We start from the raw sequence: 16,216 nt of genomic DNA, 5'->3' as shown, positions 1-16,216 counted from the left end.
ATATGAATGATTGCTGGTTTTTCAACTAGTATATGTGTATGATGTGTGTGCATCCGCGAGGTCAAGCGTGACTGAAATTGATAAGGCACCTATCATTCTTATAGTGCGAGTCCCTTTAATTCGAATTTTTTAGAGTGTATTGCATATATATATGAGTTGACTGTTTATGTTTTTGCACTCCTCATATGTTAATCACAGATGCACTTAGGGGTTTTTCTACTTAATACATATAATTTTTTTTGCAAAAAAAAACGATGGCGAGAAATTGGTATTGATCTTCTTATTTAAGAATGTAAAGTCACCACAAATTACTATAGTTGTGGTCCGACCATGAAAGCAAGATAGAATAATTTTGGGGTTTACACTATTAGTCCTTCCATTGCATCAATATGCCAAGAGCCCCTCAAACATTGCATTCAAATAGGAACAGTTTTTTACATCTAGGAGATTGATTTGTAATTATTTTGTACTCTTTGCTTCCGTAATTTTCAATACATGACTATTTTCTATCCAAGAAACTTTGAATGAAAAGCTCTTGCATTTGTCGTAAATATACCGGATCGAACCATGATTTTGAGGCGGCACACTCCTACCAAGAACCTCTTCTTGTGCCTCTTGTTCAACAAGTTGGACACGTTTAATCCAAAGGATCAATTGGCCTTTGCATACGTGATTGATCTCATGAGCTCGAAGCCCAAGCTCCACATTTTCGACATGGAGGTGTTTGAGCAAGTTGTGTTAGTGTACGGACACAACTTAAAGCGCGATGGGGCGACCTTGGCTCTAAGTGGTAGGGGTGAGCATGGTCCAGGTGGACAGTTCCCACCTTAGTACCGAGAACCGTCCATTAAGGACTGATTCAGAAAAATTAGAGCTGAAAATCGCCCGTTGGTTACATAGATCCACTCGGGAACCGTACCACCAGTTCGATCCGGTTCCCGAATAGGTCTATGGAATCGATCCCCAATCCCTACAAAATTGCATTCATTGATGAATACCATGATTAACCCAGTTTCTATGCATGTACTTTATTGCAAGGGAAAAGGTAATAATAATAAAGAATCTACATGAGGATCTTGCTTATCAAACACGAAATGGATACTCTGATTTGAGGATGAATGCTCACATTTAAACATTTTGTTCCATCTCTTGATTATCAATTGACAGAAAACCAAATGGACTTTGAAGAACCATTTGTTTCAGCTTAAATCTATCATCACAGTCTCAAGTGCTGTGCATATTCTTGCTTTAAATATCAAATTGAGTCAACCAAAATAGAATATACTCATCAATGCTCAGTAGCTATGACTGGATGTTCTAAGAGATGCATTTGTGAGTAAGTGGCAAGGGAGAGAAACAGAGAGGCTCAAATCGAGAAAAGCAGCATCCAAGTAGGAGACATTAATCTCGATGGATACACCTATGAGGGGGGCGAGAAAGACTGTAGGGTAAATAGCAACATCTTGATGTGTATTCCATTTTGAGGATCACGAGACGCAAAGTAGGGTAAATGGCAAAAGACATGCGAGCAAGACTCATTTTCATTGAAAGTGAGTTGGCTTTAATGTTTGAAAGTATGTCCTTTCTTTCCATAATTGTAGAATTCAATGTTTTTGAAGGGTTTTTTAAAGGATTTATTTTTGTCATAACTTTTTTTAATGTTCTGTTTATCTCTCTTTTTATTAAATTTTCTCCTAATCCTTTTAGCTTCATGTTCTGGAGGACATTTGCCTGAACATTTGGATTTTGAGGATTTTTGACATTTTAAAGGATGGGTCATATTGAACACAAAAATCTCCTAATCCTTTGTTAGAGTTCTTTTGTTCCTTTTCGACTTGTTTTTGTAAATATATATATTTATATATACACCGGTCCGGTCCGAATGGGCGGTTTCACGCCTGAAATTAAAAATCGGATTGATCCCCATGAAAATTGCTAATCTTAAACCGGTCCAATCGGATTTCGGACGGTTAAGGTGATTCATGATTTCTCTGTACATTCCTATTAGCCGGGCCGGGGGCCACGGAGGACCCAAAGGGCGGGCTCTCCAGAGTCGTCTAGGAACGGCAGTTTTGGAGGCGAGTGTCAGAAGTATGTGGAGGAGATGGCGGGGGTGAATCCCATAGTGGATTCTCTCGACTGTTAACGTAAGAAAACAAACAAAGGTAAACTGCCCCAACCGCATTTCCCAGGTGAAAAGCTGCCAAAAGATCACAGGTTGTCAGCCACATTCATGCTCTGCTCGTGATTCCTCTCCCCATTCATTGTCGGGCTGGAAAGTTCGGGAATAGGAACGGCGATGCGCCACGTGTCACAATGGCACGAGCTCTTTGTTTTTGTCTTGCAGAGTGGGGACCCACTGGGTTCACACATCCACAAAAAAAAAACAGGAAAAACCAAACAAGTCATGGAGACGGGCAAACCCGGCAAAAAGGGGTGAAAAAAAGAGAGGGAAACTGTAGTGATGGGGGCATATGATGCTGTTTGATTTAGATAGAAAAAGTATATATATGCTGTTTGATGGGTCTATTCAAGGTTATATAAACACCATGTGGTGTGATAAACATGGTCATGAAATTTTATGAAAACATTCCCCGTGATTTGGGAAATATGAGTCAAGTGTGCTTCAATAGTTGCTTCTACATATTTAAGCACCTCTCACAACACTATATAACTCTCTTTCCAAACTACAAGTTTTTACGCCATCAACAGAAATATGCCTGACCATCCTGCCTTCACGGTATGGCAAAACTATTCTGATAGTCTCCAGATTGCTATAAGCAAATGCCAATCTTTGAAATCGGCAACGAGACACATAATTGAATTCATATTAAATTGATAAAGAGTTTGGGTCTTCCTACCAAGATCATAGAGACTCTCGTGTCAACCATCTACATAGTCTGTAGCAAGAGTTGCCTCTAAAAAATAGTCCTTTTTGACTTCTCACAAGTCTTCACTGAGTGGCACGTTCACCTTCTACAAGCAGGTCCTTTCAAGCAAATTGACATCCTCGTGTTCTATAAATCGTTTTCCTTCTATTGGTTAATCCTAGCTTCAATGAGTCGTCGTACTATAGCTTGTTCACATACCACACAGGCCTTTCGGACTTTGACACATTTCACATCCAGTAACTTGTTCTCGTTCTGTAGAAGCAGGGCATAAAAAGTCCCCTCTTTTTTCAATCCTTTTTTCCGGTTTGCCCCCACTCAGTCGCTTGTTTGTTTTTTTCTGTATAGACCCAATGGGCCCCCCTCTGCAAGACAAAACACAGAGTTCATGCCATTTGTGACACGTGGCGCATCACCGTTCCTGTTCCCAGACTTTCCAGCCCGACAATGAATGGAGAGAGAAAAGGGAGGGAGCATGGGCAAAGCATGAACGTGCCTGACAACCTGTGATCTCTTGGCAGCTTTTCACCTGCCGAATGCGGCTGGGCAGTTGACCTTTTGTTTGTTTCTCACGTTATCGGTTGGACAGAATCAATCGTGGGATTCAACCCCACATCTCCTCCAGACACTTCCCACAGCCGCCACCAAAACTGCCGTTCCCGGACAACTCCGGAGAGCCCGCCCTCTTCGTCCTCCGTGACCCCCCAGCAGCCCCACCCGGAGCTGAGGCGGCCCCGCCGCCGCGCTTCAAGTTGTGCCTGTACTCCAGCACGACTTGCTCGAACACCTCCACGTCGAACATGTGGAGCTTCGGCTTCGGGCTCATGAGGTCCCTCACGTACGCAAAGGCCAGTTGGTCCCTCGGATTGAACGCATTCAACTCGTTGAATAAGAGGCACGAGAAGAGGTTGCTGGCCGGAGTGTGCCGCCTCAAAATCAGGGCGCTGTCCGGCACGTCTGCGAGAAATGCAAGAGCTTTTCATTAAAAGTTTTTTGAACCGGAAATAGTCATGTCTTCCGAAAGCAAAGAGTGCAAAATAATTCCGGTTCAATCTCCCAAGTTCCTAGTTGAATGCAACGTTTGACGGGCTCTAGGCATCTTCATGCTACCAAAGGACAAATTGTATAGGAACCCAATATTATTCTATCTCACTTTCATGGTTGGACCACAACTATAATAAGGTGTGGTGATTTTACATTCTTAAATAACAAGGGCAATACCGATTTCTTGCCGTTGGCTTTTTTTCAAAGAAAATCATTTTTATTAATAGAAAAATCCCTAAGTTCATCTTTGATTAACATACGAGGAGGTTACACACATGAACAGTCGACTCATAATTATATATGCAATACACTCTAAAAATTAAAGAGACTCGCACGATAAGGATCACAGGTGCCAAATCAATTTCACCCGCGCATGTGTGCGGGAACGTGCACACATAGTCTAGTTGAAAAACCAGCAATTATTCATATAATTAGTAATTAAGTTAACATTACAAACAGCCATTACCTATTTTTGAATTGGGTCCCTATAAATATTACCACTCACGAGGCTATTAAATGGGTTAATTGATAGTCCAACTACCCAATTATCTAATGGTAGAGTCCATGTCCATAATCACTTGCATGTGGGCGGACCAGCCAAAGGACAAATTATTGCATGGACACTCTCTCTGCCAACAGCCAATTCCTGTCTATTCACGAATAATTTGCTTGATCAATAAAAGGGTACCGAGAATTTGTACTCAAAAGTTATTTATTTTTTGTTTGGAAACTTATTTATCAAGTAGCTTCCCAATATTCCTTAAAATGGTGGGTTCTCTATAGAATCTTGCCAACCCTCAAGTTAGTTTGGTCAACACAATCTAGTAAAAAATTGTTGTATCTTTTTCTTTTTTTTTGGTAAGTTAAAATTGTTGTATCTTTAGCATTACTCAAATTGGAATTTCATATCTTCAAGTTATGAACTTTTTACTAATCAATGAATGAAGCTGCTAGTACGATAATTTACAAATGTCTGGAAAGAGAAAAATAAATTCGACCTTTTTTCTGGTGAGGTTGAATGAAAAAAGAATATATGCAAGGTAGAATTATGAATGACATTTACCCGCTGATTAAAAATCTATAAAATACTTAATTGAGGATATTCTGAGGAAAAAAAAGATAAAGATTGTCATCTCTTGAAAGTTGGATGTCCTCTTTGTTTTTAAAATAATAGTATAGATAAGTAATTATTTTTTGTATAATGAATGACTTGTTTATCAACTGATTCAGATTTTGTAGATACAGAAAAGAATGTGGAAATTTCCAATCTTCGACAATTCCAATTTGAGATAATTCATAGATAGGGACATGTCATCTTGTAGAGCACAATAGAACGTAACTTCAACGCAACGTAGAGCATCCGCAAATTTGGCCTAGAGTGTAATTTGGATAAAATTTTGGGGTGTAAAGCAAATTATCTGGGTCCCCCCATTGGTGTTCACCCCCAAACCGAGAAGAAGAGCTGTGGAATATGCTGATTTTGCAAAAATGCCCTTGTACTCCCAAATTTCAAACCTATGTTCATTCTTAGTAAAAATAATTTTAATAAAAAATATTACTTAAGATGTGGTGCATAAAAAGGAAGACAAAAATTTATATTTCTCACGTGTAATTAACGTGGTTGTTTTTAAAATTATTAGACCGGACGAGATTTCGTGCTTACATCTTCTCTAGGATGAGTGTTCAAAAAGTCCTACACTTTTTGTTCGGCGGCCAATTCAATCCTATACCTTTGGACGATTTGTCACCTTCTGGCCATTTTTGACCGAAAAACGCTAATGTTGACGCCGACTGTCCTACGCCACATTGAATCGTCCACAGGTTTAAGACTAAATTAATTGATCAAATTATAAAGTTTAGGATTTAATTTGTCGTTGCACATAAATATATACGTTCCCCTATATTTCTTAATCCCTTCTTCACCTATTTTATTTTTTTAATCCACCTCGAAATTCTTCACCAAGTTTTTTCTTCACCTCCCACACATTGTGCTCCCAAACAAAAAGCCAGGCTTTTCTAGAGCACAACAGCGTTGACCAAATGAAGAAGAAAATAACAATAAATAAAAAAAGAATGGTGAAGACATTCAAGCCGGTCTAGAGGGTGACGGTCCGGTAGGTTCCATAACACTCCCAAAACACACCGGGACCAGTACACTACTGAGGACGACACATCATAGAGGTTCTTTCCAAAGCAATGCATGTGGCAAGTTTTTTTTTTTTATATAAATAAAATCAAGTTAGGTCAATCCTACTTGTATAATTGCTTTGTCTATATATTAATCTAACTTTTTCTTTACTTTATAGAAGAATAATGTCGTGTGATTCACATAGTCTACAAGCGGTCTTTTTCTTTCACGTAGAAAATTGAGTTTCACGGATGGCGAAGAATTGGAATTGGCCCCCCAAACAGAAAAACATTTGAAGGGAATTTATTATGGTTTTGTTTAGACTCTTCGGGACTACATCGTTGAAGAATAATTTAGGGAAAATACCAAAAGCATGGCTTACTTCTCACGCAATGTCAAAAAACATATCTATGTTTTCTATCTTTAGACAAAATCCCTATTTTGAAAGACGAAGTTGCCCCTTTTGGTATCCTTGAACCACCAAACTCTCCTACAAACCCTAGCCTCCACCACCCGCTAGCACAATCCCATCTCCCTCCACAACACACCAATGTCCGAGGCCGTCTTCGACCTCCTACTCCGCCAGAGCGATCGCTGTAGCCGACTCGCCTCTCCACCTCTACCGTTAACCCCCTGATGTGGCGGCCATGGCCACAAGCTCCGAGCTCCTATGGCCATGATCACGAGCTCGAGCTCTGAGCTCCGGCAAACATGGCTTGAGCTCAGAGTACGGGTGTATGGGGGATTTCTGATAACATTAATTCGTGTTGCTTGTTTTCTAAGAGGTAGATAGTTTTGCTTACATGTGTAGTGCATAATTTTTATTTGTAGGGATTACTAAAGACACCTCCTAGCAGCCCTTGATAGATTCCCCACTTGTTTTCTAATTGGGTATGTTAGTTTGACTTGTACTCATACCGGATGTTTAAGACCTCTATGTGCTTTATTTTGTTTTCCTTCTTTCATTTCGAAATGTTTAGCCCAATTTTCGGGTCATTAACCTCAACAACAGTATTCGACCAAAAACAACAAAACCTCAACAACAGTAGACACACCAAAGTCATCGACGACGAAAATGTCTAGGCATGGATTGTCATTGATAGTGAAAATATATTCCTCTGACTAATTTTTCTAAACATGCCAACAATCATTTTTAGCCAAATGTTTCATAAATTATTGATTTTTATTGAAACCAACCCTTGATGCTCGTCGTGAAACAAGTTAGTTCTGCGGCTTGCAGGGCCCTTTTTGGCTAAGTACCATTTTCCAGTTGTTGCCTTTAATATATTCCTCTCTCTTGAACTTTTCTGGAGCGAACTTTTCGGGAATTTCTTTAAAAAAATTAGGAAATTTTTCCAATTCATTTTCCTTAACATTATACAAAATCACAATTAGCAATTTTTCATTTTTGTAATTGTTGATTCTTCGTGAATTAAACGGAGGTGGTAATGTACCTGAAGTATATGGAAGCTTGCTGTGCGACCATGGTTGAAGCCCGTTCTCGCAGTACGTCTCCATTTGCTTCCTCAGCGAATCCACGTCCCACCACTTCTTCCACCTTGCGGTGGCCATCGCCTCTTCCATGGTGTGCACGTAGTACGGATGCTTTGACACCGCCATGTCCGCGCCCTCCCTCACGAGCAGCGAATGGACTAGCAGGACGGGGTCGACCACCATCTGCAGCTTCGCGTCGATCCACACGCTGAATTTCGAGTTCGGGAACAGCCTGTGCACCAGGTGTTTCGGGATCACCCCGTTCATGGCCGGGTTCCCGTACAGGCGCTCGCCCGCCACTTCCACAATTCTCCACGCTCCGATCCTGCGCGCTGCTCTCGAGTTCGGTGAGATCAAGTTGTGGTTCTCGAGGACTTTCGTGGTGGCGCTGTCGACAAACATGAAGAAGCATACGCTGGCGAGGGTTTGGGATCCGAGCCCTCTGGGCTGACGGATCTTGTCGTGGTCGTTGAATATGGCGGAGGCAACGACGACTCCGCCGCATTTCTCCATGGCCTCCCTATCTAAATTCCCACGCGAGACAAAAGAAAGGAAATCAATTCGAACCCGATAAAATTCGATTCTTGCTGCAGAATTCGGTAACTCAGTTTCGATTTGGAAATTATGAATGAAACGATTCGGACCGATATCAATGGATGTAAAGAAGCACTAGAAACCAACAACACAGCACAACAGAATTCATTGAATTTTCTGAACCCGTTTTCCTCATTTTGTGCATCTGAGCCAACAGAATTCAAGAAGGAACAGAGTACCAAAACAGAGGAGCAAAGAACCAAAAGAAAAACGAAAGAGGAAAGAAAATTTCCCATAATTGATGGCCAAGACTCACCGTCCATGCCGATTGGGAATTCCTTAAAGAATCCACAGGGGACTTCCACGCTTTCGTTCCGATGATCGAAATAAGAAAACCGCTCTCGGTCGCTGAACGTCCCACCGAAGTTATCATCTCCGCCCTGCTTGTACCTCAGGGGAGGCGGCTGCAGAGGCGACGACCACGAAGAATTCGCGCACAAATCTCCGATCTCCTTGACCGCTGCCGAATAATCTGACCCACCAAAGAGGGAGAAAACACGAGATCAGCCGGCGACGAGGACGATACAACCGCAGTTTCCTATGGGAAAAGGCCAAAACCCGGAAAAGGGTTTCGAAGAGGCGACCTGAGAAGAGAACAGGGGAGGAGCAGGAGGGGCGGGCGGTGGGGAGGGCGTACTTGTGCTCGCCGTAGGAAGGAGGGTAAGAGAAGAGAGGGGACTGGAGGGGGTCGAAGGGGGAGGATCGGAGGAGGCATTTGGCCGGGGAGAGAGAGGTGTAGAGGGCCAGGAAGAGGGTGGCGAAGAGGTAAAGCAGGGAGAAACAGAGCAGCTTCGATTGGAAGAGGACCGGTGGCTTCCCCATTAAAAGTGTTTGTTGAGGCTCTATGGGTTTCCACGCCGCCCCCCCTTCTTTGATGAACTCGTCGCAATCATTCTCTTTCCTCTTTTCGCTTTACGTACCCGGAAGGAATAATCGAGTGTGTGATCAAGTCCTTGATTGTGTGGTGCCCAGAAAAAGAGTTTTTTCTTAAGTGTATATTTTATATGGCAGTGGAGTAAATCTCCGAGACTCTTTCAATAATATAGTAATTCCACCGGATATGATGGTGGGTAATTTTATGCTTGGTAATTTTACCAAAAAATTTAAAGAAAATTACCAAAACAGTCATAAATCTATTACAATTATATCAATTCAGTCATAAACATTTTTTTTTGTTGCCAATTGAAAACTCAAAATTTTGTATTTGTGCCAATTTAATCCATCCAGCCAATTTTGGCCGGCCCGCGTTGACATGGAATGGCCATCCTACGTGGTGTAGCCGGCACTCACATAGAGAATTTTTAATAATATTTTAATATTTTTTTCTCATTTTTTAAATTTTTTTTCTTTTTTTTTTTTTTTTGTCTTTCCTTCTCCCGATGGCCGGTCTCCGAGGTCCGTCGACCGATCTAAGGCAAGGGCCGACGAGGTCAAGCCTCGCCCTCACCGTTGTGGGCAAGGAGCCATGCCTAGCCACGGTGAGGCTTGACCTCGCTCTCGCCCTCACTGGCCAAGAGAAGAAGGAAATAGAAAAAAAAAAAAAAAAGAGAGAGAGAGAAAGAGAAAGAAAATTAAAAAAAAAGATAAAAAAATTGGAAAATATTATTAAAAAAATATCCACATCAGCATTATCCTAACGGATGGCGTCCATGTGAGCGCCGGCCATCCAAAATTGGGTGGATAGACTGAATTGGTACAATTGCAAAAGATTTAGGATTGAATTAGTAAAAAAAAAGGTTGATAACTGAATTAGCATAATTACAATAGGTTTAAGATTTTTTTGGTAATCTTCGTCGGAAATACATAGATGGTTATAGGATAATGTGCAAATATAATGATTTAAACCCATATTTTGGTTATCATTTGATAAATAAAAGGAAAATCCGTAATATGTTCTGACTTGTAAATGAACAAAGAAACGAAAGGGGGTTTCATAACTTGTCTATCGATTGGTCTCCCAACCCACTGCAATGCTACATGTTTCACCAGAAAAGTGAAAAATCTTTTAAAAGATTAACAAAATGGATGAAGTTTATGAGAAGGGTGTAAGACAGAAAATAAATTCATAAACAAGACTGCTTTTATTTAGGACTGCGCTATTTCCACCCCTGATTGGATCTAACACCCCCTATCACATTGAATTGACTACTTTATTATTTACAAGTCTCACTCTTAATTTAAGATGATTTGTGACCTTTTTTTGTCTTCTTTTTCTTTTGTTTCAATTTTACTAGAGACAAAATTACCCATGATCCTCTCAAATAACATATAAATTAATGTTAAATGTGGGGCCTACTTTTGATTTAAGATTATTTCTTGCCTTCTTTTCTTCATTTTTGGTTTTTTTCTTTTCTTTCTCCATTTGGAACAAAATTGGTGTCCCTCTTTTTTTAAAATAGTTTATTAGTAGATAGCTAACTAATTATTATGTTAATGAGTTGTATATTCTCTGTTTTTGCACTAGGAAACTATTTAAAAATAATAATATAAGCACAAGTAAGAGTAACAAAAACCATCTACCAGTTTTGGTAGGCCTTTCATTTACCTATAACTTATATATGTGTCATTACGTTGTAATCTATGTATTTTAACTGCTTTACTTTTATTTTATTAAGTGAATCTAATAGTCTAATTTTTAAGAATTTTTCATGCCATCATTGCATGATATATCATACATACTTTCAGAAAAAATAAAAAATATGACAAAGTTAACATAAAAAATTCTAAACATCCATTATTATCATGCAAATGTAAAAGAAAATGCTCCCTAAAACATTATTACATATAATACTATCTTTGCCTTGATTACAATGGTATAATTAACAGTTGACAAGAAACAATGGCAATTGTAATGGCATTATAAGACAATCCATTCAAACCATTTGCAAACACATTTTTGTCAATTCTAAATGCATGATGATTTTCATAGAATTATTAATGAAAAGAAAATTATCCTCAAAATACAAATGTGCTAAAAAATGACACTTAACAAAAGATATTGTCCGCTCAACTGGTTAGCTCCCCTAAAAAAGGTTACTCTCTCAAAAAAATATTTTACCTGATGAGACAAAAAAAAATTAATTACATTAATAAGAAAGTCATTATTCAGTTAAAACAATATATATCGAGGAATAATTTTAATGTGATAGTGCAAGAAGCTCCAAATGAACTTGTTGACATGATTGATTGATGCTCTCCGTTTGCAATTTTATCATCAAAAGATTCATTTAAGCCGTTTGGTTCATCTTCGATATTGTCATTCATAGTGACTCCCCTACGAAAATAATACAATGAAAGAAGAGTAAATTATGTAATTCATTCCTGAACCACAATATTCAATATTTGAGTAAATTCTTGTAAATTTGTACTGAAAATAGAAGTTGAAAAATTAACCATTATGAGGATTATTTGGGGAAATAAAATTAATAATTGGCAGAATAAGTTTAAAAGCGGACAAACATGAAGGACATTAAAATGTAGTAGTTGTGGAAGAAGCAACTAGAGTGAAAAAAAAAAAAAAAAAAGTTGTTCAAAAGGGATGTTAGTAGTTTTGTCTTTTAAAAAAATTGAAACATAAGAAAAAAAAAAGGTAAGAAATAATCTTAAATTAAGAGTGGAATCCTCAAGGAATAATGTAGTCAAATCAATGTAATAAAGAGTGTCAGGAGTCAATAAAAGGGTGAAAATAGCGCGAGCCTTTATTTGTTATGCAAGAGAGTATACAAAGACAACGTTGTGGACTTTTATATCCCATTTACAATAGTTATCACAAATGGTCATGAATTTTGTCCTTACTTCCGAGTGCTATCTATAGTTATTGATAAAAGTTGCACATTCTTAGATTCTAGCTAGCTACGTTCATCCACAAGGAGTTATAAATCCCAGGGTCATAGGCATAATAACCACGTAGGCTTGCATTTGTGTCGATCTACTTCTTTGTCTCTGAGCTCCAACACTTAGCAAAATTTGCAAAAATTTGCAATAAATGACTGTCGATAAACCTAGTTGATTAATGAATTAAGTCCTCACCGATACCTTCTATAATGTCCGTCGTCAATGACTTCATCAAGTTATCGAATCCCTTCGAGTTGTCGATTGTTTTTTTCATTGATTGCTTTTGTTTTGACTCACAAATCCTGTCACTTGTCGATAATAATCGAGAGTTGTTTAATTTTTTTGTGTCACAGTACAATACATGATTAATATACAATATCCTTCATAATATGATACACAAGATGTTTTGTGTGGCATGAATTGTTCTTACTATGCTAGTATAAGATAAGATATCATAGCTACATTTAGACGACATAATTATAATATTTATTTGTTTATATATTTGTAATGCATTATATATACTTCCATAAAAGGAAGTAGGTTCCTGTTTTTAAGTCGTCAAAATATCTTTAACAAATAGTAGTTGATTTATGATATACACGTACATATAATAGATTATAATGGTTCATTTGAATTCATATGAAATTCAGATTGATCAAAAGCTATATCTTATCATATTTTAGATTATCATCTTTAAATCTCATTGATATTGATATCTATAAGAAAATCACAACTCAAAAGCATGCAATTTTTCAACCAAAACAAAAAACAAAACCATGCAATTTTTATCTACTTCCATGATTTAAGTTGTCCTACAAGCTAATTTAATGGTATTATTAAATTAGATATTACATCTATATGCATATAATATGACCATATCATTATTTAAATAATAATTTACTTTTTATGAAATACAACATTAGACGTTTAATATGCTATTTAACAACAACGCTTATATGACATGATTATAGAAATTAATCATTCATTATTCATAACTACATATCATGCTATTATTCTAACATAATTATTGGTTTGTTATGTTATTAGCAACAATAATAATAATAATTGACAATAGTCTTAAAGACATTTGCCTCTTTTAAATATCCATTCATTTTAGAAACTTAAACTATAATAATTTAATAATTAATAATTATGTTAATTAGGAAACTTTGTTTTATCATACACAATACTCAACCTTTGCTGGGAAATATTTTCTTTTGCTCTATCCATAAGGACAAGTTTCAAGATTTTCTTTTAATTCAGTGAGATACTAAAAATTGAAAAATCAAGAAAAGCCTTGTAGACGCTTACATGGCACCAAATGCTCATTTAGGTAAAAAACAGTTTATAAATAATGAGGGTTCGGAAAACAGAAAATCCCTTTATCTAGTTCATCGACTTGAGTTTTAACTCAAATTTTACCTCGCATGCGGCTATCAAGGATATTTGATTGATCCGTAATTGATCTAAAAGGTGGTCTTTCTCGTTATGCAACTAAAAAAGGAGATAATATTTGGGACATATCGTTCCGTATGGTGTATCTTCACATGAAAATAAAGTCAAGTAGCACTTTCTTGAATCATGTGGATGCATCCTAAACCCCATAGTAAGGTTATATATGGGGGGAATTAACAAAATTCTTGCTTGAAAAAGTAATAAAAAAATTTTGGAACTCGTGACAAGATTGTAATTGGTTGCACTTGCAGATTCTAGTGTAAAATGCTAACGAAGTCTTCAATGTATTTGATATGAAAAAAGATAGATTCCAAATCATTAAAGGCCAAAAGTCAAAAGACGAAAGGAGATAACGTGATTGAAGCCTCAAGTTTTTTCTGAAAATTGACAAAGGGGCATTTAAAGATTTATGACATTTTTTGGGCTGCGTTTTAGTATGAGATATTGTAAGCCTACAGAAAACGAAGAATATAGGAAATTAGGGTATGAAAATATCCACGACGTCTAATACTACGAAAAGTTCTAAGCCTTCATGAAAAATAGGATATTTATATATTTACGACACTTTGAATAATTTTACGACAAAATGTTGTAAGCCCTTATAAAAACATGCTAAAATATAGCAACATTAAGATTTTAAATACTCAAAACTTCCCCTACCATGTTACGATGAATTTCCGTGAGCCTTTGCAAATCGTGCTAAATTGAAAACATCAAAATATTTCTGATGTTATGAGGTGTGTCAGACTAAACATCATAAGCTTTTGTAAAATGTCGTGAATTATTTAAAGATCGGAATATGTAACTGTTTAGGACATTTTGGACTTCATCGACGCCATATGTCAATAATTTTTGTGAAACATCTTAAAATATAAAAATGACTAATTATTAGTAGGTTTTTTATTTAATGGCTCGTATCTTTTGGAATTGGATCTGATGGTTGATTTAGTCGGAGTCCGGTACACTATCAGTAGACCTAATCATGTGCCTGGCCGCCCGCTATGTATCCGCCAACGCCAGCCAGAAAAACAAGAGCCAAAGGAGAACCAATAGTTATGGGCTTGACTGGGCCCAATTGGGCCCAAGTAAAGCCTGCCCGCTTGCCACTTCATTATATATGTTTTTTGCTCATGGGTGGTCTTAGGCCATCATTTTGGCCCGAATTGAGGGGCCTGAACGGCCTAGGCCCGAACAAGGATAACCTCTAACAATTATTTAGAATGGGATAAATGCACTAGAAGTCCTAAAACTTGTCACGAAAGTGCAATTGAGTCCTAAAACTTTCAAAAAGTGCAATCAAATCCTAAAATTTATCACAAAAGTACAATCGAGTCCTAAAACTTTTAAAAAGTGCAATTAAGTCCTAAAATTTATCAAATTGATGCAATTAAGTCTTTCAGTTAACACCATCAATTTATTTAATGAAAAATGCTGACGTAGCATTTTTAAATTATTTTCTCTCTCCTACATGGAATTTTTTATTTTTTTCTTCAAATATGATTTTCATTGGATTAAAAAATTTAATAAAAAAGCTAATTTTATTTAACAAACAAAACTGAAAAAAAAAATGGCATGGCAGGGTAGGGCCTCGCCGGTGGACGTTGCCGCCACCGCCACCCATCGCCGGAGGAGCCGGCGAAGGGCGCCGGCAACCCTCGCTAGGCCCGGGTGAGGGCGAGGCGTCGTTGGCCTCGGGCAAGGCGTCGCCAGCCTCGGGCGAGGGCTGGCAACCCTCGCTAGGCCCGGCGAGGCTTGCCCAGAACTGGATCGAGGGCGCCTAGATCTAGGCGACGACGGCCTTCATTTGGGGCCGGCGAGCCTCACTTGCCCTTGGTGAGGCTGGCGACGCCTCGCCTAGGGCGAGCGATGGTCGCCGGCCCTAGGGGAGGGCTAGCGTTGCCCAGATTTGGGCGCCCTCGCCCGGACCTAGCAATGGTCGCCGGCCCTAGGCAAGGCTGGCCGGTCCTCCTCCAACGATGGGCGGCGGCGGCAGCGCCCACCGGTGAGGCCCAGCCCTGCCTTGCCATTTTCTTCTTTCTTTTCACTTTTGTTTTTTAAAATAAAATTTTAGCTTTTTAATTAAATTTTTTAATCCAATGAAAATCAAATTTGAAGAAAAAAAATATAAAAAATGCCACGTAGGAGAGAGAAAGTAATTTAAAAATACTACGTCAGCATTTTTCATTAAATAAATTGATGGTGATAACTGAATGACTTAATTGCATCAATTTGACAAGTTTTAGAACTTAATTGCACTTTTTAAAAGTTTTAGGACTTAATTGCACTTTCGTGACAAGTTTCAGGACTTGATTGCACTTTTTGAAAGTTTTAGGACTTCTACTACACTTATCCCATTTAGAATTTATGACAAGTTTCCATAAAATGTTTATGAAGTTTTCAACGTGTTTCGTATGAACAAAATTGAATTCCAAATACTAAAAGTTAGAGTTGAAGCCCAAAGTCAAAAAGATGAAAAACAAATGCCAAGGAGATTATAGGATAGAAATATCAATCTCTCTTTATCTTACTGGTGAGGGTAAATGCTTAGCAAAACAAAAGAAATTAGATTGAAAGAAATTCAGTGTTCTTTTTTTACAAGATACTAATGAAGGGTTAATATTTCAGACCAAAAAAAAAAAAGATTAATTTGGAAGGCTCTATCATCAATATTAAAAACAAAATGTGAGGACCAAATTGAAAAACAAAGTTCAAGAGCGGATTGAATTTTGCCACCGGCGGTGCCTTTTATCGCGCTCTGGAGAGTTCGTCTCGGAGGTGT

General features: G+C 38.0%; 1 protein-coding gene across 1 annotated transcript; it reads right to left on the bottom strand.

Moving 5' to 3' along the window:
* Positions 1 to 3,180: 3,180 nt before the first annotated feature.
* LOC115663938 (alkaline ceramidase TOD1-like) lies at positions 3,181 to 9,041 on the bottom strand. The gene is made up of 4 exons (XM_030585901.2): positions 8,733 to 9,041; positions 8,405 to 8,620; positions 7,515 to 8,078; positions 3,181 to 3,845 (listed from the first exon to the last, which is right to left on the bottom strand). Exons 1-4 carry the CDS (start codon positions 8,968 to 8,970, stop codon positions 3,493 to 3,495), a joined length of 1,371 nt encoding a protein of 456 aa, XP_030441761.2. The 5' UTR covers positions 8,971 to 9,041; the 3' UTR covers positions 3,181 to 3,492.
* Positions 9,042 to 16,216: the final 7,175 nt, after the last annotated feature.

Source organism: Syzygium oleosum, unplaced genomic scaffold (genome assembly GCF_021117445.2).
Source record: "Syzygium oleosum isolate NSW1041296 unplaced genomic scaffold, Sole_v2.1 Sole_v2.24, whole genome shotgun sequence".
NCBI classification, from domain to species: domain Eukaryota; kingdom Viridiplantae; phylum Streptophyta; class Magnoliopsida; order Myrtales; family Myrtaceae; genus Syzygium; species Syzygium oleosum.
This window is presented reverse-complemented; position numbering and strand designations above follow the sequence as displayed.

Excerpts from the sequence above, each read along its gene's own strand:
- LOC115663938 (XM_030585901.2), bottom strand. The coding sequence starts at position 8,970 with ATGGGGAAGCCACCGGTCCTCTTCCAATCGAAGCTGCTCTGTTTCTCC. Across the intron at positions 8,621-8,732 it reads CTCCCCTGTTCTCTTCTCAG|ATTATTCGGCAGCGGTCAAG; the intron begins GTCGCCTCTTCG and ends TTGGTGGGTCAG. Across the intron at positions 8,079-8,404 it reads ATTCCCAATCGGCATGGACG|ATAGGGAGGCCATGGAGAAA; the intron begins GTGAGTCTTGGC and ends GTGGGAATTTAG.